General features: G+C 40.1%; 1 protein-coding gene across 5 annotated transcripts in view; it reads left to right on the top strand.

Moving 5' to 3' along the window:
* Positions 1-24,367, top strand: part of SEMA5A (semaphorin 5A) — a 472,307-nt gene that overhangs the window by 354,246 nt on the left and 93,694 nt on the right. For all 5 annotated transcript variants that reach the window (XM_026017648.2, XM_072752696.1, XM_072752695.1 and 2 more), the window contains one exon: positions 10,109-10,316. In XM_026017648.2, coding sequence (XP_025873433.1) covers positions 10,109-10,316 — 208 coding nt within the window. The remainder of the gene's footprint in view (positions 1-10,108; positions 10,317-24,367) is intronic.

Below are 24,367 nucleotides of genomic sequence, written 5' to 3'. Positions count from 1 at the left end.
AAGTTCATCAGATTAAAGCCACACCCCACACATAGAGCATAAGGAATTTTACTTGAAGTATTATTTAAGCTTAATTATTTCATTGTCCAGGCTTTATGAGCTGCAGAAGGCTCTCTGATTATATATAAGTATGAAAATTCAAAAAATATCATTTTTCATCACAGCAATAATAATGGTTATATTGAACTGACCACTTATTTTCTTCTCTCCCTTCCTCCCTTCTTCCTGCCCACTTTCCTATAAAAAGATTTGTTTTCATAAACTTCTGAGATTTTGATGAGACTAAAATTCTAGAAATCCACCAAAAAGAAATTCGTTCTAATCAGCGACCTTTTCCTCAGATACCTGAAAGTTCATTCTTGAGTGCTCATTCAGTTTTCTCTGAATGTTCCCCCAAAGAGCAGCAGAGCCATTAGCATAAAGGTCGGGAGCAACAGCACCATCTGTATGAATTATTTTATAATGCTTATCAAAATGCATCCATTTTTCACAATGTTACATCCCTATATCATCTCCTGCTGCTTCACTAGCTCAGGATCATATACATAGGGGATAAGTGAAATAAATGACAGGATTTGAAAATACTAGGCTGTTACTAATATGATTCTTACATTGTGATCATACAAGGTAAAAAAATTGAATCAAACCTATAATTTATAGTGTCTTTGCATTCAAATTTGAATTATGATATCTTAAAGAAATATAGAACAATAATTCATGGTCTAGTTGTAAAATTGTTTTGAGAAAATTATCTGGCTGACAAAATCTGATTTTTAGTATTTTCTATTCTTGACATAGAATGTCTCTGCCAGCTTGCTAGAACCACCCTAACAAAGATCACAAGTTCTACAGATTGGGTGGGCTAAACAACAGAACCTTATTTCCCACTTATTTCTGGAGGCAGAAGCCCAAGGTCAGGGTATTGGCAAACGTGTTTTTGTCTGAGGCTCCTCCCCTTGGTATGTTGATGTGTCCTCACATGGGGATGTACTTATCTACATCATTTCCAGTTATATTGGGTAAGGAACCACCTATATGACCTTGTTTTGTGTTAACTAGTGTTTGAAGGGCCCTATCTCCAAACACAGTCACATTCTGAGGCACTAGGAATTAGGACTTCAACATGAGTTTTGAGGGGACACATTTTAGCCCATAATCCTCCCTATCTTATTATAAGGCTTATTTCCATAGCAAATGAGAGATTGTTATAGTTGACCATCTCTATCAAGATGCAAAATTGAAGTCTCATTAAAACTATTCAGTCAATTTTAGTCAGCAAAGTGAACACTGAAAAGTAGAAAAATATCAGCTATTTGCCCTCAAAGTTAAAAATATGAGTAATTTTCAGCCGGTAATAACTGAATGATATGCAATAGAGCTTACAGTGCTAAAGCAACATCATATACAACAAACAGTGGCTTAAGGGTCTTATTTTTATTGTAAACTTTTTTGTTTAAATATCTTTTGGGGCACCTAGGTGGCTCGTCCACTAAGCATCCAACTCTTGATCTCAGCTTCTCAACTCAGGTCTTGATCCCAGGGCTGTGAGGTCAGGCCCTGTGTTGGGCTCCAGGTTGGGCATAGAGTCTACCAAAAACAATAATAAATTAAAAATAAATAAATATCTTTTGTCCTCTCATGGCCTCTTTTTTTTCCAGATACACTAAAATAGAAGGCATTTTTTTTCATCAGATTATTCTCTTGTTTACTTTCCAAGCTCTTATAAGTGAGAGCCCCAAGCCTGATAGAGAAGTCAGATCAATTCTGGGCTTGACACCACTTATACATTAGTTATCTGTGCAGTGAATTCTATGGTAAGAGAAGCACATGACCATAGATCATAGCTTAATCTTTGTCTTGATTAACTACCATTTCATATCCTGCTTACCATCCCCCTGATCTTTTAGGACTCATGAGCATACTGATCCTGATGCACTATTGTGGGGATTGCATATTACCCCTCCCATACTTTTAAAACAAAAATAACCAGCACTTGATTGGTAAGAAGAGGATCCAAATTCGGGCCCAAGAGTGTGAACTTAGGCACTCACTTAACCTTTCTGGGCTTTGCTTTCCTCACCTAGAAAATTCAAAATATTGTTGTAGGTCCCATCCATCTCTGATGTCCTGTAACCATTTGGAATTTTAATTCAGAAAACATAATGATGATAGATCATTTGCAATTAGAGGTGGCCCTTCCAGTGGGGTCTCTCATATTCTCCCCCTTGGATTTGTCTTGCTGGATTTGGAAAAATGAACTGATTTACGAAAATGAAGGTGGTCTATATTTTCCTATTGATACACCATGCTATACACCTGCACTTCTCTTTCCTTGTTAGCTTAATTTTGGTTAGTGTTTTTCTTCTTCTTTGCATTAGCTATAACACGTTGATTCTTTATGCTGTGGATGTTAGAAGATCATGTTACTCACACCCTTTCTGTTCAGGAGGTCCTCAGGGTCATTTATTTTCTCAGAAAAGTGATATAGAAACTACATTCCACAGAAGAGTAGAGACTAGCTTGAACTCTAGTTGAAAGGAAAACTCTGCAAAGCAGACAAAGAGCAGGAAGGAACCTTCTCTAATGGTTATGATTGCTTTGTGGCAATCTATAATGCCTTGCATGCTCCTTGTTTCTTGAGGTAGCTATCTCCTTCTCTTATTCCCAGAAATACCACCTTGTAAGTGTATGTACAGCTTCTGCTCATCTGCAAGCACTTATTTGAATTTGACTCTGCATGCCTCACTAGAGGTGGCATAAAGGAGCAGGAGTGTCAGTCATTGTGTTGTCCCAAGTATGCCTGCATAAGCAAGGTACACAAGAGAGGATAATGTGATCCTGGTGACCAGGGGAACACATGCCTTTTGAAGCAAGTACTCCCAGTGTGTGTCCTTCACTTGAACATCAGGTGGTGGCTCCCATTGGATGGGAATGTTGACTTCCTCCTTGCTACCTCCCAACTGGTTAAGTTTTATGACTTCTAGCAGAGTTCCTGGAATAAAAAGAGAATACAAACAATTTCCATAAAACTACCTCTTTCTATACATGACACCGCTTCCTCAACAATAGCTTTTCTTTTTTTAATTTAAATTCAATCAGCTGACATATAGTACATCATTAGTTACAGATGTAGAGTGTAGTAATTTGTCAGTTGTGTGAAATACCCAGTGCTCATCACATCACACTGTCACCCAGCAACCCCATCCCCCAACCTACCTCCTTTCCAGCAATCCTCAGTTTCTTTCCCAGAGTTAAGAGTCTCTCATGGTTTGTCTCCCTCTCTGATTTCTTCCTGTTCAGTTTTCCCTCCCTTCCCCCATGATCCTCCGTGCTGTTCCTTATATTCCACATATGAGTGAAACCATATAATAATTGTCTTTCTCCAAATGATGACTTATTTCACTCAGCATAATACCTTCTAGTTCCATCCATGTTGATATAACTAGTAGATATTCATTCTTTCTGATGGTTGAGTAAAATTCTATTGTATATATAGCCCACATATTCTTTATCCATCATCTGTCCCTGGACATTTGGGTTCCTTCCACAGTCTGGCTATTGTGGACATTGCTGCTGTGAATACTGGGGTGTAGGTGTCCTGTTGTTTCACTACATCCATATCTTTGGGGTAAATACCTTAATGGTGCAGTTGCTGGGTAATGGCGTAGCTCTATTTTCAAGTTTTTGAGGAACCTCCATGCTATTTTCTGGAGTGGCTGCACCAGTTTGCATGCCTACTGACAGTGCAAGAAGGTTCCCCTTTCTCTACATCCTCACCAACATTTGTTGTTCCTTGTCTTGTTAATTTTCATTCACTGATATAAAATGCTTTTTAATTAATGTTTACTTTGGAATTCCTTGTTATACTTTTTGATCACATTGGCACTGAAGTGAAAACTTACTTCATGTCTGGACCCTTTATAGGAAAGTACAGCTTATGAGAAAGATGTATGAGTTTTTCTACTCTCTGAAACTCAATTGTCTCATGTATGAAGTGAGAATAACCATACATGTCCTTGAATGACAGGAGGCTAGAGGCACCTACACTGTGCATTTGAAACTCTGCATATGACTTTTGACTTCCCACAGACTTAACTACTTAGAGCCTACCGTTGACTGGGAGCCTTACTAATAATGTACATAGTCATTAACACATATTCTATTATATGTAAGATATATTGTATTCTTACAATAAAGTAAGCCAGAGAAAAGAAAATGTTATCAAGAAAATCATAAGGCAGGGGGTGCCTGGGTAGTTCAGTGGGTCAGGTGTCTACTTTGGCTCAGGTTAGGATCCTGGGATCCTGGGATTGAACCCTCATCAGGCTCCCTGCTCAGTGGGGAGCCTGCTTCTCTTTCTCCCTTTGCCACTCCCCCTGATTGTGCTCTCTTGTGCTCTCTGTGTCAAGTAAATAAATAAAATCTTAAAACAAACTCAAAAAATTGTAAGGAAGAGAAAATACATTTATAGTGTTGTACTATATTTATTGAAAAAAAATCCATATGTGAATGGATTTGCTCAGTTCAAGCCCGTGATCAGGGTTCAGCTGTATTCCGTCCATCTTAACTAGCTTGCTGAGATGATCAAATGAAACGCGGGTGTAATAGGTTTGCCAGAGTTAGCAAATAAAAACACAGGATGTCCACTTAAATTTCAATTTCAGATAAATATGAATACTATTGAGTAGGACACACTACTACTAAAAACAATCATTCATAGTTAATCTAAAATTTAAATTTAAGTGGGCAGCCCTTATTTAATCTGGTAACCCCCTAGGATATAAACATACTGCTTGTTCTGCTGAAACGAGGCAAGTATAAGTTACTCAGTACAAGATATAATGAAATTTCCATGTGATTACAACTATTCATGTCTTTGGAATAACAACCGTAATATCAACTTTGATCAATCTTAAAAATCTTGGAGTAGCTCTGTCTCTTCCACAATACACATGGTTTACAACCTGAGAAAGAAACTACAAAAATATGACTCTCAGATTTGTGTCCATGACAAACTTAGTAGTTGACACTTTCCAGAAAAAGTAACTGTTAGAAGATTTGCAGCAAGGCAGTGTGAGTTCTGTGTTTTCTGCTGTTATCTCCTTGGGGACCTCACCCACTGGTGACAGAAAGTGCCAAATTTTTCTTTTCTCCCTACCCATCAGGATTTTAAAGAATGATTGAGAAAGTTGTATGGATTTCTGGTCTTACAATAAAAATCAACTAGAGACTAATCTTGAAACGTCCCTGAACAGACAAACAAATAAAATATCTGCTACTTTTGTGAGGCTGACTTGACCTGGGTCATTTCTTGCTTATGCCTCTGAAAATCATAAGATAACTTGAGCTGTTGCCGAAGGTTGATATGAGGAACCAATAGCCAATTGCCTATTATTTAAGAAAATCCTAATATTATAACCAATCCCCATGAAGAATAAAGTCACCAGCTTCCAGGACACAAGCTGTCGTATAATATTCCTCTGAGCCTCATTCCGAGAGTTCAAGTACTCTTGGTTTGCACACTGTCCTTTTAGTATGTGCACAATACACTTGTACTAGTTGCTACTTCAGTGAGTCGCTGGCTTTACTTTTATGATTTCTGAACTTTTGACAGTGGCATCTGATTTTTTTTCCCTTGCAAGTCACTTTGACTAGAGTATTGAATTTTCAGTGTATGGAGGGCATATATGGTTTTATTTTAAGACCACGATGGGAAAAATATTAACCAGGATTTTTTCTAGCAAATGCAGAGATGATAGTGACATTTCCATTGCTTTTTTCTGCCTTTTCATTCCTCACTCATCTCTGAGCCTGTCCCCCAGCATGGGTTTATTAATCTCCAGAGGCCATCGCAGTGGCTACTCTGCATACACCAGAGGACAGAAGTGATGTAGTGTCTGCCCCCTTGGTGCTTCAGGTCAAGCATAGAAGCCACAAAACAAGTAAATGAGTAATTAAACTGTGATAAATGTGATGAAGCAGAAATAACAGCAAAGAATTAAGCGCTCTCTGGGACCAACCAGAGTCCTACTGTTTTTTGAACAAAATAGATGTTTGCCCACTCATCTCTTTTATGAGCCAGGCTCTGCCTTTCTGCCATGGAAAGCGACAAATACCTTTGCCATATCTTTGTTCCAGAGCAAGTGGGCTTCAACCATGTGTCGGGTAACTAGGAGAGAACATTCCATTGGAACTTGAGGGTGCATAAAAGGTTGATTGGCCACCTACCAGTGAAATGGTGGCTGGTGGGGATTCTAGAATCTGATTAACCTCCTTAAAATAACAGTGGCATGTTAATGTTGTAGGATTCAGAAATGTTGCTCCTTTTTCTGAAACACAAGATTTTTCAGGCTTTTTCTTTGTTTTGATGTACTCCAAGGAGAAAGATTGCTGGGAATTCCACAGTTATTTCATATTTCAAAATTTGTATCAAATTATGTGACAGGATAGAAGTGTCAGCTGACACTGTGCTACAGTGGTAATCATATTGCAATGTATGAATAGATAAGATCAACTTGTGTGCCTTCTACTTCCACCATGTTCTACACCGCAATGAAAATTGGAATATGACTAAGAAACTCAGTCAATCGTTTAAAAAATGAGAAGAAACCTGGGTGGCTCAGTTGGTTAAGTATCTGCCTTCAGCTCAGGTCATGATCCTGGGGTCTTGGGATCAAGCCCTCTGTTGGGCTCCTTGCCCAGCCAAGAACATGTTTCTCCCTCACCCTCTGCCCCTCCCCCAGCTTGTGTTCTCTCGCATGTTCTCTCTTAGATAAATAAATAAAATCTTTTCAAAAAATGACCTAATCATGCCCCCCAAGAGAAGTCTTCCCCTGTGGACAGAGAGGTGGGTGAAAGACATGGTGAAAGAAATCCCTGACCGGGGAATCATAGACACCCCGGAGGAAGCATCTAGCTGGGGGTGTGCAGAGAAGAACAGAGAACACCCCCTAGCTATCGGAGCAGGGACGCAGGACAGCAGTCAGAGGAAGGTGTCTGGGCAGCCACTTCAGGCAGAGAACCTATATGTGCAGGGCTGAGGTCCTCCTGGGCTCTTGGAGCTACAGGTGGCCCCTGTGACTGGTGCACAGGGAGGTGAAGATATGAGGGAGTCTATGGTGGGGGCTCAGGCCAAGCACAACCCACAGGTGGCACCTCACGCAGAGGATCTGAGTGTGTCCTGATGCTCACATGTGTGAGCACATGTGTGTCCTGATGCTCACTTCAAACACAGGAGAGTAGAGCAAGCATTCTGGAGGCACCCACATGAGGAAGGTGTTCTACAACAAGGGAGCAGAGTGTGAGCATGAAACAAGATCAAGGCGCAGGCCAGGAAAGGAAAAGCTTCATAGAAACAGAGGCTCCTGCAAGACAACCCTAGTCCAGATGGACTGGCCAGGTGGAGCTTCCAGAGGCTCCTCACATGGCCAGACAGTGCAAGTGAAGGAGTCCCAGCAGAGGTACAGATTCCATGCTAAGTTCTGTTGTCTGAAATGTTAAGTCCCACAGTTGTGCTAGATCCAGGCTGCCGGAAAGCAGGACAAGGTGTGCAGAGTTATGCATTGAGATGTTTTGACCAATGATGGCTATTCTTGTAAATCAAGTTATTAAACATATTTTAAAATTTGTTTTTCCCTGCAGTTGCTTAACAATTTGACATGCATGTGAGCATGTTGACAGCTAAACTATTATTCATTTGGGTAGGTTTCTCAGACTAGCAATCCATCAATATAAATATTAAACATTAAGGTCTTTGTTCAACTGTTGAATAGCATTTTGTTCCATAACACGTATTTCCCATGAATATAGTGTAACAGTCGTCTAAAGATGATGATTTTCCTGTTGGTCTCCCATCTGCTCTGCCCCCGCCCTGCCCCTACCCCTCCCTGCAGTGCTATAAAATGCTCTTGTTTCATCCCAAGGGCCTCTCACTTTCGCCCTCACACCAGCCTTGCTGCCCACTGAGTGGTGGCAGTCCCTGGCTCCCCCTCCTGTCCTCTGGCTTAGATGATGTCTTCTGTTATCATGTTGTCCCAAAGGGCGGCCGGGGGCTCCATGCATGTCACCGTTCTATAGGAAGGCTGGCACCTCCATCTGCTGGTGGGGACCTCTTCTCAGGGTGTTATGGTTGAGACACCTGCACTGAAGTCACCTTCCTTGAAGTTTCCATCTTGTCCCCATCATGGCTTGGTTCTGTGCATATTTGTTGATGCTTGTCTCTATGCAAGGGAAGGAAGACCCCAGAACACTGAAGTTAAATTTCCCACCAGCTGGAAACCAACCATGGTCACCAAGTCCAAATTAGGTTGACTTTCATAGCAAAGGCATACACATTTTTTTACACACTTAAATCTGTGAGATGTTCATTTATAAGAATGTCTGCTGCCTGCTGTATAGGCTGTCTGTCTCTCTCTTCTCTCCCTTTCTCTCTCTCTCTCTCTCTCTCTCTCTCACACACACACACACACACACACACACACACACACACACACACACTTTCCTCAAAGACAGGCACTACATTTTTTCATCTTCCCATAATATAGCATAATTCTGTTTATGCTTGAACTTTCTCAAAAACACATGTACCTAGCTAGCTCAAGAGAAACTTAAGCAATGGTTTACTAATACTGCATACCTTATTATGAAGTCAATTCATAATCAATAAATATTCACTGGAGATGTGGTTCAGATATATTTTTTAAAATAAATTCGGGATAATATATGTCTGCACATGTATTTTCTTTTTAAATGAAACTTTCTAAGTCTCTGAGGACTTCCATTAGGCATGGAAAACTGAAAAATATTTCTGTCCAAAGTTGTCTTGAGATTTATGGATTGAGAGGAAGCCTCAAAGCCAAAGTTTCTTGATTTAATTCTGGTTTTGGACCAACTCCTTGGCCTCATTTTCTGTGTCTACAGGATGAGAATTATAATGTTTTGAAACTCGGGATTCTGATGAGTTGATTTGAGGAGCTTGATGATGACTTTAGGAGATATTCCTAGTGGTTTGGTAACTTGCCCTGGATTGTAGGCTGGCAGCAGGGGCCTTGCCCAAGTGCACTGGGGCCTTTAGTGTGTTTTTCAGGTCTGTGTCTCTGACATGTGGCATTGGCCACGCTGTGCCTTTTCACTGGCTGAAAGGACTCCTCTCTGCTCTTCACAGCCAGTCCAGGGAGATGCCTGGTTCAGAGGCCATACTTACAGCCATGCTTATAAATAAGTGAGCAGAGGGATCCCTGGGTGGCTCAGTGGTTTGGCACCTGCCTTTGGGCCAGGGCGTGATCCTGGAGTCCCGGGATCGAGTCCTGCATCAGGCTTCCCGCATGGAGCCTGCTTCTTCCTCTGCCTGTGTCTCTGCCTCTCTCTCTCTGTGTCTCTCATGAATAAATAAATAAAATCTTTTAAACAAACAAACAAACAAACAAGCAAGCAAGCGAGCAGAGACATGCAGTGAGCAGAAGCCCTGGGGCACAGAAGAAACCAGGCTGAGAACAGTTGTTCACTTGTACAGGAGAGACGAATTCGGATCTTTGAGACAGAGAAGGGCTTCCTAAAGAACATATATTAGAGAGAAAGAGGAAGAAGGCCTTCTAGACAGGGGAGGAAGAGAAACAGAGGAGTATATACTTCCCAGGCAGGAAAGAGAAGGCATATCCTTGCTGTCCTGCATACCTGAAGTTAAGGTGTCTGCCCTGAAGGGGAGGCAAGGTCAGCACCTCTTTCTGACACTAGGAATCCACCATGGTCTCCTGAGGACTCCTCTCATCTGATGATCTCCACAGGATGAAGCCAAGCTGGCTACTTTGAGCCTCAGTGAGCTTTACTGTGCTCTGGGTATCTGGACTTGGAACTTGTTGAGACACATGGTAGCTGAGTGATTCTCATCCCAGGCTACATGCTAGCCCTGCTGAGAGCTGTACCAAGGGCTGGCATCTGCCCCATGTCCAGTGCTGGCCATGGAATAGGCCTGAGGTCGGATTTGAGTGCCAGCATTTTTAAAAGCTCCTCAGATGATTCTGTGTGCATCCAGGCTGGAGAAACATGATGAGTGGCTGGTGAGACCTGCTAACCTTATTCCCCTTTTCTTGCTTTCCTGTTGTCCTCACAGGTTATGGCACCATTAAAAAAGTGCGGGCGCCCCTGACTCCGGCTGCCGGTAGCTGTTTGCTGGAAGAGATTGAGCTCTTCCCCAAGCAGCGGGCAGAGCCCATCAGGAGCCTGCAGATCCTCCACAGCCAGAGCGCCCTGTTCGTGGGCTTCCAGGAGCATGTGGCCAAGATCCAGCTGAAGAGGTGCCAGTTCTATCGCACCCGCAGGTAGGGCAGCCTTGGTGGTTTATGGCATCAGGACCTTAACATTCTGGTGAACCCTGGATCCCAAGATCCAGAGTTTTGATGCAAACTGATTTACTGTGATGAGAACAACCCACAGTATCTGCAGAGGAGGAACTGCATCATCATCCCTGTGCACAGTTGTCAGGGTTAACATAAACTATTTGGTGTGTGATAACACTCAGTGTTAATGCTGATATTTGGTGTTCCTGCATTCTTCTGTACAAGTTTATTTTTAATGAGTATTATATGTAATATATGTACAGAGCAAGCATCATCTCCACCCAGAGCTAATCCCCTGAGAAGGATCTATGTGGTGTCCCCTCCCTAGGGCTGTCCTCACAGTGCTATCCTCAGCACCAGCTCCCTTGGGATACTGCCTCTCTCTTGAGGCTCCAGGACCCTGTAGGCCACCTGGGAGGAGGGAAGAACATGGAAGCCCTGCAGGTGCAGGGAACCCCAAGTACCATCACCTTTCCTCATCCCTACTCAATTCTCATTGGCCATGGAGCATCCACTGTGAACCACAGTGGCCTTTAAAGCTCAATTTGGAAAAGTGCAGGTGCAGGTACTCAGGAAACTTAAAGGTAGTGTACAGACTATCCATTTGACCAGCCCTTGAATGATGGAATATTGCAAAAGTGCTCTGACCCCCAACAAAAGATTGCCCTTGGGGCAATCACAATCTCAAACGTTTGTAGGGATCAGTGATCTCAGTAACTCCAGCCCCCAGTGCAGTGCATAAGGGCAGATCTGGTATAGAAATGGACTGTTTGGGTATATCACTCACAGATGTCATTCTCTCTCCAACAAGATGCCCCATGGCATGAGCTCTGGGGCTCAGAGACTGACAGTCACATGACCAACTACACATGCCATTTTTGACCTGATCACTAAAGTATTTTAGAACTCACGTTTTCATCTAACACATGCAAATTGCTATTGAATCAAATGGGATAATGGGATAATGCATATGGTTTAAAACTTAAAGCAGTTTACAAAGTAGGTATCATTTGTAGAAGGAAGGTTTTTATCTATAATAAAAATCATGACAATATTCCTTTTCAGATGATTCTAGACAATGAAGTATATTATATGATGCCTCCTTTGGGATCAGAGTGTTGAATAACATAAGGGACTTTCTCCCCATCAGTGATGCTGTTGTGAGCAATAATAACAAAGGCTAATATATATCAGCAACTATCCTTTATACAGTGTCTTTTTCCTAAAGTTAACTGATAGCTGCTTGAAATGTGTTCTGATTTGTGTTCCTTGGAAGGCTGACCTAGTGCAGGAATGATTCTACCCAGTTGCTGATGGTCAGTGGGTGACAGGGAGGCTTGGAGTCTCGCCAGTCAGTTGTCACCAATTGGAATGCCCTTGGAAGGGCACCAGTCTTCCAACCACAGCCCAGTGAGCTCTGAGTTGTAACGGACTTTTGGGGGCATAACACAGGATAACACGCAGGAAGACACAGGCCTGTGTGTATGTGGGGTGTTTGGGGGACCAAAATTAGAGTCCATGGCTTACACAGCAGGGGAAAGCTTATCCTTCCCATGGTGCATTGCCTCATTGAGTTGGGGTTACGAGGCCAACTCCGGGTATAACCTGAAAAGCTAACTCCTGCATCAGGTCAGGGAAGCGAGGTGTCATCGTACCCAACTCATCTCCTGCATGGCTGGACATGGAGCCCAGTCAGGAAACCATGGGCACCAGCCACCACCAGGCACAGCAGCCCAGGAGGTTTTCATAGTCCCCCCCTTTCTCCTGTGAGGAGAATAGGGCCACTTGACTGTCTTCATCACGCTCCTGGGAGGAGAAAATGATACAGTTATACCCAGAGCTGAATCTCCCTGCTGTTTACTTGTCCACCCATTCAGAGAGCAGCCACGAGAGATTATAACTTTATTGTAAACTGATAAACTGTGGTCTTCTGTGTCCCCACACTCAGAATAGGTTAGGTTGTGTTTGACCCTTCAGTATTCTATTTGAGAGAAGAAAATCTGAAGACTTAAACCCAAGCGTTTCTGTGGATTCTTTCCTTTATGTTTCTCTGCTGTCCTCTTCCTACAGAAAGATGAGAAAACCTCCCTCATGAACACTAACTGGAGAAAAGCACCCATTTTTAAGAAACTAATATCTACATAGCCAGATTTTTTTTTGATGAATTATGGGGAAAGATTTTTTTTTTGACAAAAGCAATTTTAATTTTCTAGAAATATGCCTAAAGAAATAGAGTGAATAGGAACAGGATAACAACCGAGTGACAACTGAGCAGTAATTACTTTGATAAACATACTTTCCATATTCCATAGTATAATATAAGTAATTTCATTCATTATTGGAAAAATCAATTTTATAAATGAGCTTTGTAATGTTTGACAAGAGAGACTGAGGTTAACTAAAGTACCTGTCTCCTTCCAAATCACATTAACATTTTTTTAAGTGTCCATTTTTCAAAAGCCATGCACAGTTTGGTGTCTGTTCAGATGTTTATAAATGATGACAGTTGATTCAGTCCCATGAGTTTCTTTTACATATCTGGTGCAGTGCTAGCTCTTACCATTGTTTGCTGTCACCGCTATACCCTGAGGGGCAAGTTGCCCATCATCTCCATTTCTCAGATGAGGAGATGGTGGCTCAGATTTTTTGGATCCTGCCCGACATCACATATACCTTCTGCAATATGAAAGCCAGCTTCAGGACTGGAGCCCTATCCCCAAGGCCCAGGCTTTCTCTTGGGTTCCCTGTGCTGCCCCTGGGACAATGAGGACATAAGCCTCATGGCTGGGTGTCAGCTGCACTGTGGCACTGACCACGTGTGTCTCTGAGAGCTGGTAAGCTACAAAGGCAAGCAGAAGTCAAGCATGTCCACTTGATGATTAGCCATCACCTCTCCCCATCATTTCCTCTTTATTATACTTGCTGTCAGGCTTCACCCAGCACACCCAAGGGAGGTTGATACCCTTTGGTTATTCCACAGTGAATTCCCACCTCCACTTGTTCTAGAAAGGATTCTGGAGCCTTGGGGGAGGTGGAAAAATGTGTTGGGTGTGTATGCCATGCTGCGCACACCTTGTAACTTGGAACAAATAGCACCATGTTTTTAACTAGTCAGAGCCATTGACCTCAGAAAGTTATTTTGGAAGAACAACATTTAAAAAATACATGTTAGTCCAGTTTTATCTCAAAAATGATTGAAAAGATTTTGTTTTAATTTTAGCTTTTTTTTCCCCCCATAAGTATTTAATGAATAGCATAGGAAAATTAGGCCAGTGATTAAACCCAGCTCATCAGGTGGTTACCACTAGGGATGTAAAGTGCAAGGGGAACTTTTCCTTTTTTTGTATATCCTTTTGTACTCCAGGACTTACCATACATAGGTATTTGTTTCATAAAGTAAATTGCCATTTACTAATTTTGAGGAATGTGGGGATCTTGACAGGCCCAGATGTGGGTACCATGTGTGACAGTGGAATATAGGTGAGCCATTGCCATTCCTTGGGCCACATCACATGCACCTGGCACATGGGTCAGGACACCCCCAAAGCAGCATGAGGCCTTTCAAGTGGGCAAAGGTCTCTACAGGGATGCAAAGGATAGAGCAGCCAAGACTTGTGCTACCTTAATTCCTGCCTTACATGAATATGAATGTGATGTTATAACGTCCCTTGAAGCAAAACAGACTCTGGTCACAACTGATAAGAGCCCTCATCTCCCTACTTCAGAAAGGAAGGAATGATCACAGGATCTGGGCTATTACCCTTCCCCAGGAAACAATGTAGCTTTCCAATTGATACAACTGGTTGACACTCCTCAGCCTCAGGAAAAGCAAGTAGTGATGGGAAGGCTTTTGACTTGGACTTGAAAGTCAGCATAATGATTACACAGTAATTACATCAGTGGGTCAGCAAACTGCCTGTCAAGAACCAGATAGAAGATGTTTTAGGCCTCCCAGACTACATGATCTCTCCCTCCTTATAGCATGGGAGCAGCCAACCATAATGAATGGAGGTTGACAAGGGTAACAGATTCACCAGGCCAAAGGAACAACTCACTTTTAGGTGCAAACACTTCATTACTTTTATAGACAACAAATACAAGACCAGAAAAGGTTTTAGCCACCTTTGTCCCACAACCCCTTGTCCCACAACCCCTTGTCCCACAGGATGACGGCAAAGCAAAGGGCCAGATGACCATGCAGCACAGAACGAGGGCGACATGTTGCTGAGGATCCAGCTCTGCTGCAGCCTAGCAGCTTCATAACCTGTAGTTATGTAGTACTGGGGTGAGTGTAGGGGGTGAAGGCCTTCAACCTCTTCAGAGCCTGGAACATGAGGAGAAACGATCTCATGATAGCTTCCCTGGACATAGGGTAGTGGGAGGGAAATGGCTTTTTAACAGCTTCTTGGAATCCTCCCGTGTACCACAATTGGGGAGATCACTCAGCATTCCGCCAAAGTTCAGTCAGCTGAGGTTGTTAGGTCACCAGGGTGTCAGGGCAGAACATTGCCCTACATTGCATTTCAGTAAAACTTGAGGTGGCAGTCTGGACTTGGTCCGTGGGCTGTCACCTGCTGACTCCTGAATTTGAATTTTATCATATATGCCTTTTGAATGAATGTACCTTCAATCATCATAAACTCTGATTTATAAAATAAGGTGTCTTATTGTTTTGTTTTTTTTTTAAGATTTTATTTATTCATGAGAGTCACACAGAGAGAGAGCAGAGAGAGAGGAAGAGACATAGGCAGAGGGAGAAGTAGGTTCCCTGTGGGAGCCCGATGTGGGACTCGATCCCAGGACCCTGGGATCACGCCCTGAGCCAAAGGCAGGTGCTCAGCTGCTGAGCCACCCATGTATACATAAAATAATGTGTTAAGTTATTATGTTAATTATTAAATTACATGAACTAAGTCTATACCTTACTGTTTTCTGAATACCAGGCATTTTCTTCTCTTCAGACACTTAAATATTCTTTATTTTTTTTTGACATCCATCACAATTACAAGGTAAGGTGAACCTCTCAAGTTATAGGGCTAACTTTGTGTAGATGAGGGATTGGTCCAAACTGGAGAGAGAATGTCCTGAGAATCATCAGGCCTAGAACGGAAACTAGAATTCCGAGCACTGCATGCCAGGCCCTATTTCCTTCAACCCGTCAAACCATGAGTCACAACCTGGGCATGTCTTTCCAGGTCTGTGCAGTCTTAAGCATGGTACCCAGCCCAAGACAGGGTCAGTAAACATCTGTCAGATTTACTAATGGACACTCCCTTGCCCCTCTCTGCTATTTTACTTCATGATCTATAAAGTAAACCCCAATTCTCACAAAATAGTGAAACTGTCTTTATAGAAAAATGTACTTATACGAAACATTAGATAAAGGATCAAATGCTCCCAGGCCTTAGGTGTTTGTTGTTTCATTTTGGGCTTATTATAAGAACTAACTGGGGAGAGAAGAAAAGCTGGAAGCCAGGAGAATCATAGTCTTCATACAAAACAGAAGAGACATGTCTTTTAGGTTTTGCTTAATGAAACTAGGGAAAGATGGTACGATGAAGAGTGAGATCAGCTCCCTTTGCAAATGGATGTCTAGCCATTTTTAATTCATTTAGCTTGTAATAATGTCATTTAGTTAAAGAAATTAACACTCATTAAGAAAATTAGTATGGAGATTAGGTTACTGCAGAACATTTATTGCTTGAAAGAGCAAAGTTTCAAAACGTGGAGTTAATATGTCGGCACCTTTATTAATTAAATGTTGCCTACAGACAGCATCTGCCTGATGGGAGAAATACCATGTACAGAGAGAAATTGCAGGACCCCCACAGGTCTTCCAGCATGACAACTTTAGCCATTCAGTTATGAATCATATAAACATTCAGAAGAAATTTTAACATATACTCAATTTACAAAGTAAATATTCTCCCTTCAAAATGAATTTAATATTTTCCAAATCTCAGTGTCTTGAGTTTTTGTTTGCATTGACTTTGGATTAGCTTCTCAAGACTGGCTTTTCCTTAGTTAATTCATTCATAATATATTTATTGATCTTAATATGTGCCAAGCCCCTGGGTATAGATTGATAGATGAGGCATCCCTGACCCTATCTTCATGGGGCTCAGAGTCTAATGAGTAGTTCTGGCATAAATAAAATCTCCTGAATATCTGTTGTGGATTTGAGCCAAAGGACCTTAGAGTTACCTTAGACTTTATCCCAAAATCAATTTATCATTAAAATCTGATCCTATACTATCCTAGGACCTAATCTTCCAGCCTGACATCCCTGTCTAATTATTTCTTAAGTGCTATTTGAATCACAACCAGTGTTCCAATCATAAATTTCTAATAGTAAGAGAATTAATCACCAAGTTGCAATATACTCATTCAATGGAGTATTTACTCTGTGGATTATTCTGAAGCCAGTAAGTGATGACTGTGAAGATATATGCATGATATGATAGTAACTGAAAAAGAACAAAATAGCAGTATGTGTATGTCATCATTATAACTTTCAAAAATAGGAGAAAAAGACAAAGTACATTCACCAACGTCTACTTACTGTTATGCAAAGCACACTATAAGAGAGGCTTGGCTGAAATACTACTTTTTAGTGAAATCCCAAGTTAATATCGCCAGGTCCTGGGCAGATTGGAAAATGAACAGTTGAAATGTGATAGAAGATGAACATACATGAACTTGACTAGTAATTTAAGAAACATAATTCATACTACTGTTTGCTCTGTAATAATCAGGGAGAAATGCAGATTTTGTGGGGTCTGAAGCTTATACAATTTGGTAGGGGTTCCAGCTAAGAAAAGAATATCAAATTATTAATACAAAATGCTCTCCTAATTAATACAAAAGCTTTCCTTGGTTATGCATTAACTAGCACAGTTTTGGGTTTAGCTTTCTGTTCAGTTTCCTCAAAAAAGATGTTTCTGTTTCCTAAATGACAATCTGTGTTCCAGTCACTTGGATAAAGTCATGTAATTAGTGTAATTACCAACCTTTTGTACCTCAGTTGAGTTTGAGAAACACAACCAAAGAGCTCACAATGTGAGGTTTCACTATTTAGTGTCTACTCCACAGGCTTCCTGGGTTTGCACTCCCCAGTTTAAAGCTGCATAGAGAACTCCATGGGTAAGCTTGGGCTGTAGCAGTTTTCCAGGCTCCAAATCGTTGCACCAGAGTTATCCTGGCCAGCAGCACCTTGGCTTTTATACACCAAGCTTCCCTTAAGATTTTTATTTGCAGCATAATCCAATGAATTAATGGTTCTTAAGGAAATAACTAACCCCATGTGTCTACAAAACAGTTTGCATATGGAAAGATCATAAGCTTCAGATTCAGGTGGATCCTAAATAAGCCTTTACTTAGTATGTGATTATGAGCAAGCCATTCAGTATATTACAGCAAGCACACGGACAAAGAGTACATAATGAAACTGGCACATAAAATAATTCAGTCCATGATTTGTTTCCCTTCTACTTCCAGTATATCCAGTTCATGTCAGTCCTGCTGAGCTGGCATTGCTTGTGAATGATATTTCTTGATTCATTGCACACTCTGTTGAAGGCTTGGTTTCAAATTTTTTCCCTGTCTCAAATGAAAGTAAAATGCAAATATATGAAAAAGAAAGGATGGAAGGAAGAAAGAAAGAGGGCAAAAAAGAAAGAGAGTGGGAGGAAGGAAAGGGAGGAGAGGAGCGGAGAAAACAAAAAATCAAATGGCTCTTGTATACTGCTTTGCCTTCTTTGCTGAGGTATATTTCACATTGCCTCTGGACCAGTCCATCTGGACCTGTCAGGAATTTACTTTTCTCCTTTAACAACTACCCTTTATCTGAGAGGGACAGGGCTGATCAGGCCAGACTCTACGTGTATTATATTATGTACCTGGCTTTGGTCTGTCTGGCAAATAAATTTTCTGGCACTTTGTGAAATTCTACCCTGACGATGTTCTATGTGTAGATGAGTGATGTCAACATGGCTCCATTCAGTTGGCAGGAGCATCTGTCAGTGGATATTTGGTAATTTCCTGTCTCAAGTCCCTCACTGTGTCATTTATCTCTATATCCAAGAGGCTGAGATTCAGTCACTGATAAGGGGAGGTTGGACAGGGCCAGGTGTGAGGAGAGCCAAGGGCTTACCCTCCTTGCTGTTGTCACCAAGTTGGAGAAGGCACCAGAGTATCCAAATTCAGGGTAGATACCACCCTTACTATAACTGTTCTGCTGACACAGAAATTCTTCCCTTGAGCTTGGCTATGCTCTCATGGGGGTACTTTCTGGAGTTTAAGCCTCCTTCACTCAGTCATGGGAAAACTGTTAAGCTGGGTGAATTATAAGGAGTCAGAGTAATATAAATGTTTTCTCTGGATTTACTGCCCTCTAATATTTTAAGTAAAAGTTAAAACTACTTGACCCCTTGTGCATTCTTCATGTGTAACTGACAATTCTTCATATTCTCCTGTGTCTTCTGATTCTGTCCATTAAACCCTCATCTCCTGGTCCACAGAAAGTTTCCCTTGAAGCAACATCAGATGGCCAAAGAGTAATTGTGTCTTCATTTTTATCTCTGATTTGTGGAGGAGAAAAAGAGACTGTGGACCTTTCATTCCCTCTGGTTTGTAGAGAACATAGAATACCAAAAGTGCAGACTTTTCCCTGAATGAAGTGACCATAGATTCATTTCTTTCCTTCTTGGGCACTTGGACACGGTGTTTTCTGGTCCTCACTCCCAGCAATTACTTCATCATCCCTGGGCTGTGAAGGGTTCATGTGGAGTCACCGATACTCCTCTTGTCTTCTTTGTCCTGATTTTGATCCCTGAGAAGAAAACTACCTACCTTGGAGAGCTTCCTCCTGGGGGCCGACTTGGCCTCTCTTGTTAAGAGACAAATTTTGGGATGATTGAGATCCACCCAGAGGGCAAGATAAACAGCTCAGGTTCTGTGCATGATGAGTTAGCGATGAGGGATTGTCTGTGTCATATCAGAAACCAAAGCTGTTGCCCCAAGTTGATTACAATTGCTAGATCCCAGAGAGCACTTTTGTTTTGCTTATTTCAAATACTCTACTCCTTTCACTATTTCTTTTTTACTATCAATTTTCCCAAAATTCTTCACTATAAAATGTGTGTCAGTTCCATTCAGTTTGAAAACAACTTTTTCAGGAAAATTTGAGTGTTCCATCCACCTAATAAGACTTTAATGAAAAACCATTCACTTAGTACTACTGGTGATACATATTAAATGTTCTAAATGAATATTAAAAGAAAAATTAAATGTAAAAAATCCTCATTGTATTTAATCAGTGTCATTTAATGATAAGCCAATAGTGAATAGTTTTTAATGTATTAAAAGTTAGTGACTAATTGAAATTCTAGTTCACTTATCTCATCTACAAATCCTAACATGCAATGTGAATTACTATTAAATGTCTTTAACAAGTGATGTTAATGAGTATAAACATGTATTTTTACTAGTAATTATATCTTTGTTTACTTGGCATGTGTCTTAAATTTAAAAATGCCATTATGCTGTAGCTGTATCTCAGTTCTTGGGAATTATAAATTAATCTTCTAGTAGATTTCACAACTTGATACATGCTGCACACCACAGCCAAATCTTTCTTGCTGAAGCAAAATGCCAACATTTTATTCACATCAGTATGTTTCCTAGGAATCTTATGGAAACTTTAGCCCAGCCATGCTGCTGTGCTTATCATCCTGATCCTGCCTCATGCACATGATTCTGTCATCCTTCCTGGGACCATCATGACCAGGGATGCTTATCTCGCTCAGCTAAGCTCCAGCTTCATTCAAAAGCCAGCCTGCACATGGCATCTCCCGGGAACTCGTCTGGCCTACCCCTCTTTCCTCTGGCCCTTGTAGCATCAATTGTCTGAGATTCTCACTTAGTAGTTACCTCTCCTTATGTTGGTGGACAGTGTTCATGAACATAGTCTTCCTTTCTCACAAGACTGCATGTTCATTCCTGGTCTTTGTGTTTTCAACACGTGGCATTTTGCCAGGTAGTCAAAAAAAATTGTGAATCTATTCAAACTTATAGTTAAAATACTTCGTACCACTTAATAGAATGTGCTGTGGTGTGTCACATTGCCTGCATAAATAAAGAGCTCAGGGCATTGGTAGATTTAGTATTTTGGATATAGAATGCTTTCAAACATTCTATACCCAAAAGTTGATATCATATTGTAATATGTGATTATGTTTAGAGATTAATTAGAATAACATCTATAGTTACATAGAATTACTATATATAGTAATTCTATATATTCTATATATAACTACATATAGTTATATATAGAATAATAATCTATATGTATCCCATCCCCCCAAATAACTTTTTCTTATTTAGTACATGATATAATTTAATCCTTAATACCTTATGAGGTAATTATTATCATTCCAGTTTCGTGGGAATAGAAACTGAAGAAAATATATGTTTCAGGTGGATTCACCAACTGAAGGACAGATGTGTGGGTATCTTTATAATGCATTCCTCAAGTGCTTTCTGGTCTCATTAGAATTTTTTCAGCCTTATTTCTAGTAAAACAGTGTTTTTAATACAAATCTTAAAAGCATATTCTAAGGTATAGAGTGACACTGGTCATTAGGAATAAGACACCTCAGATTGTATTGATCCTTCATGAACAGAGAAATTTATCTAATCCACTACTGTCATGATAATAGTAGAAATAAGTTAAGTATAGACACATGGTTTTTGCACAGTATTTTAAAGTTTTCAGCACTTACTAGGAGACCCTGAATCTTGAATGGGTACCAGGGCTCTGCACATTCTGCTCCTCAAGCTTCAACCAAAGTCTTTCCTCCACTTTTCTCATCCTTTAAACTCCCCAAGTTCCATCCAACTAAGTGCCTTCCCCATGTCCATCTTGCCATCAGATGTTCTGTTTTTCCTGAGCCATGTCAAAGCTGATCCTATTCGTCTCACTGATCCCAGTTTAAATGCCACTCCCTGTGTATGTCGTGACCCTATCTAAACAGGAGTTCCCTCTTTGGGTTTTTCCTTTGGAAATGGTTGTTGCTATTTATCTGTGTAACTGCTTAGTGTCTATTTCCTTTGCTAAAGGGTAAATTCTGTAGGTGCAGTGAGTGTTTCTGCTTTGCTGTCCATGGCACCCCCCTAATTTCAGTCTAGTTCATGGCAGGTGTCCTAAGTATGCGCCCAGTGAATGAATGATTAAAACACTTAAAATCCCATGCTTAATGAATGCATTTTCTTAATATGGCAAAAATTCTTAAGATAAAAAATAAGCTGATTTAATGACAATTAGTGTAACAGAAACAAATCAGATAAAGTCATCGACACTCAGATAATCTAACATGTGAGGGGAACGTATTCAGTAATCAGCTCCAGCTGTCTAGAAATACAATGAGAAGATTTTAATGAATATATCTCTTTTCCCTCTTACTCAAATTAGAAAATAGAACTACAAACTTTAAAATTTAAAGGAAAAATTTAGCTAAAAATTTAGCTATCACTGTCCTAGAAACGGGCAAGAAGTTTATTCTTCTTCTAGAATTAAGGCCTGTCTCTAAATACACATTGAGCTCAAAAACATATTCTCAACAAATGTGTTTTTAAATTAAACTTTCAGATTCTGACCAACATATTTTCTGAATTCGGATCCTCTCAAATACCAAGGCAATATATCAAATGAGAATAATCTGAGGTTATTAGCAAAATAAGAAAATTTTTTATTAAAAAGATTCATCATACAAAGAAAAACATTTTCAAAGTCTGGTGAAGAAAAGCTGCTTTCCTGATGGCCTCATTAGTAAGACATCTGTTATTTTCTACATGGTCTCTTTAAAAGACCTACCTTCCCAGGGCAATCAGTTATGATGATTGAGTTTTCTTAAAGCATACTTTAAAAGTAGGGCTCATCAGAATTTTGCTATGGTATGAAATATTTTGACTGAGGAAAACATATTTAGATATAAATGGAATTTTTAATGAATGGGCATTTGTGCTTGTAGAGAAGTTTTAATAGTTTAAGGGATAAGTGGAATGTTAAGAATGTGCAAAGCCGCCAACATTATGGGAAGACAGAGATGTTTTTACAAGCAGCTTTTCATTTAAAACAGCTTAAAATATCCTGTGTAACCCTGTGGCATTGTTTCAGCCCTGCAGGCAGATTTGCAAAGAGAAGCCTAGGGCAAAGTGAAGGGGGTTTGGTGGAATTATACTGTTTTTGGAATTTTAACTTTGTCTGATGGTCAAGTTGCTTTAATAAGAAACATGAAAAGGAATTCAGGCCTTTTGAATCATTTTGTAAATGTAGCTTTGTCCTGTTTACCTGCCAGTGTGAAAATGGGCTCACGCACGAGAGGATTCCCATGTGTGATACAGGCTGTGGCATTCAGTCAATGTGGCAGATGTGCTGAGACCTGGATGCTGTGGGTCAGGTCTCACTGTCCCAGCCAAGCAGGGTCACAGCAGGAAGCAGAAAGACTCCTAGTTTTCACCTGTGCCCACATCTCATAGTTGAGGGGTCTTCAGATTTCCACAAACTTCCTACAGAACAACATCTGCACAGGCAACATTTCTGAGGGATGATTTGCTGACCTTGAAACTAGTGACAATATGTGAAATATCTTATTTTGTAGATGCAAAAATGCACACTTTCCTGACTTACACAGTCACTGGTTTATTTTCATCTCTCTTATTCCCTAAAACAAAACAAAACAAAAAAAGGTATTAAATCAATTGTGTGTCTTTAAAATGATGAGTTCTTAAAATTGAGAAATGTGGGTTATGCTTTATTTACTATGAATACAAGTCAAATTCCACTCTATGGAACTGATCACTGAAATGAATTTTTATTTAAAAGTAAGTTATTAAAATATTATATTCCCCAACCTCAAAAGCTAGAGATTTCAAAAGCTGATGCTCACGTTCTGTGTTATAAACTTGTGTTTTAAAAAGATGTTGTCTGAATTCAGTAGAAAAAGGAAAAAGAAACCCTACAGCTTCCTGGTTGTTACTTCTAAGCCCCAGATCTGTTTGTGTTGGTATGAGGATGGAGAAGTTTAGATTAAAAAAATACATGTTTAGTTTGTTTGTTTGCTGTTTGTTTTAATTCAACAAACGGAGGGAGGAAGGGATTGTTGCTAGAGATACATTTCACATGGATCACAGGAAGGCAAATGAAATGATACTATAAAAGGATCAGAAGAAATCCTGCATAAATGTTTTTATGATTTTTAAGTGTGGAAGCTCTTTCAAAATATGGCACAAAATTCAGATGCTGTGAAGGAAAAGATGCATAAACTTGACTGCATAAAATTTTAAAACATTTGTATCGCAAGAAAAATATTTAATGACAAGTAGGAAAAGTATTTGAAACATTATTGAAAGGGGGTTAATTTTCTGACACCGAAATTTTCACTTGCAATGACTACATAAAAACGGTGAAACCAGTTATTCAATCAAAAAGAAGCATAAAGCAGGAATTGGTTACAAATAGGAAATTTACAGGAATGGAAATATAGGTGATGCATAAATGCATACACATACACTACATTTTAATCTCACAACTGAACAAATAGAACGGATGACTAGAAGAGTGTTTTTATCTATTAGAAAGGGCTAAGTTTAAAAAAAAAAGGCAGCATTCAACATGAAAGAGGGAGAGTAGTTACCCTCCAAACTATTGATAATACAAAATTATTAATACTCATAACTTATGCCTCATAAGTTCCACATATAGAAGTTTATCGTGTAGAAAATACGTACAAAAGTGCATTACAGCCTTGCTTTTGAAGGATTCAAATAAATATTGACTCATCTAGAACAGAACACTATACAGCTATCTAAGGAACAAGGTAGAGCTATATATGCTGACAAAAAAGAAATTAGAATATATTTTTATGTGTAAAAAGCAAAATAAGAGGCTATGTGTACAGTTCCCTTTGTGTGTGTTTTATTTAATCGTAATGATAAACACAAACAAAAATATGTAAGTATATATAGACGTAACC

Source organism: Vulpes vulpes, chromosome 3 (genome assembly GCF_048418805.1).
Source record: "Vulpes vulpes isolate BD-2025 chromosome 3, VulVul3, whole genome shotgun sequence".
NCBI lineage: Eukaryota > Metazoa > Chordata > Mammalia > Carnivora > Canidae > Vulpes > Vulpes vulpes.
Note: the sequence above shows the minus strand (reverse complement) of the source record. Positions and strands in the feature narration are given on the sequence as shown.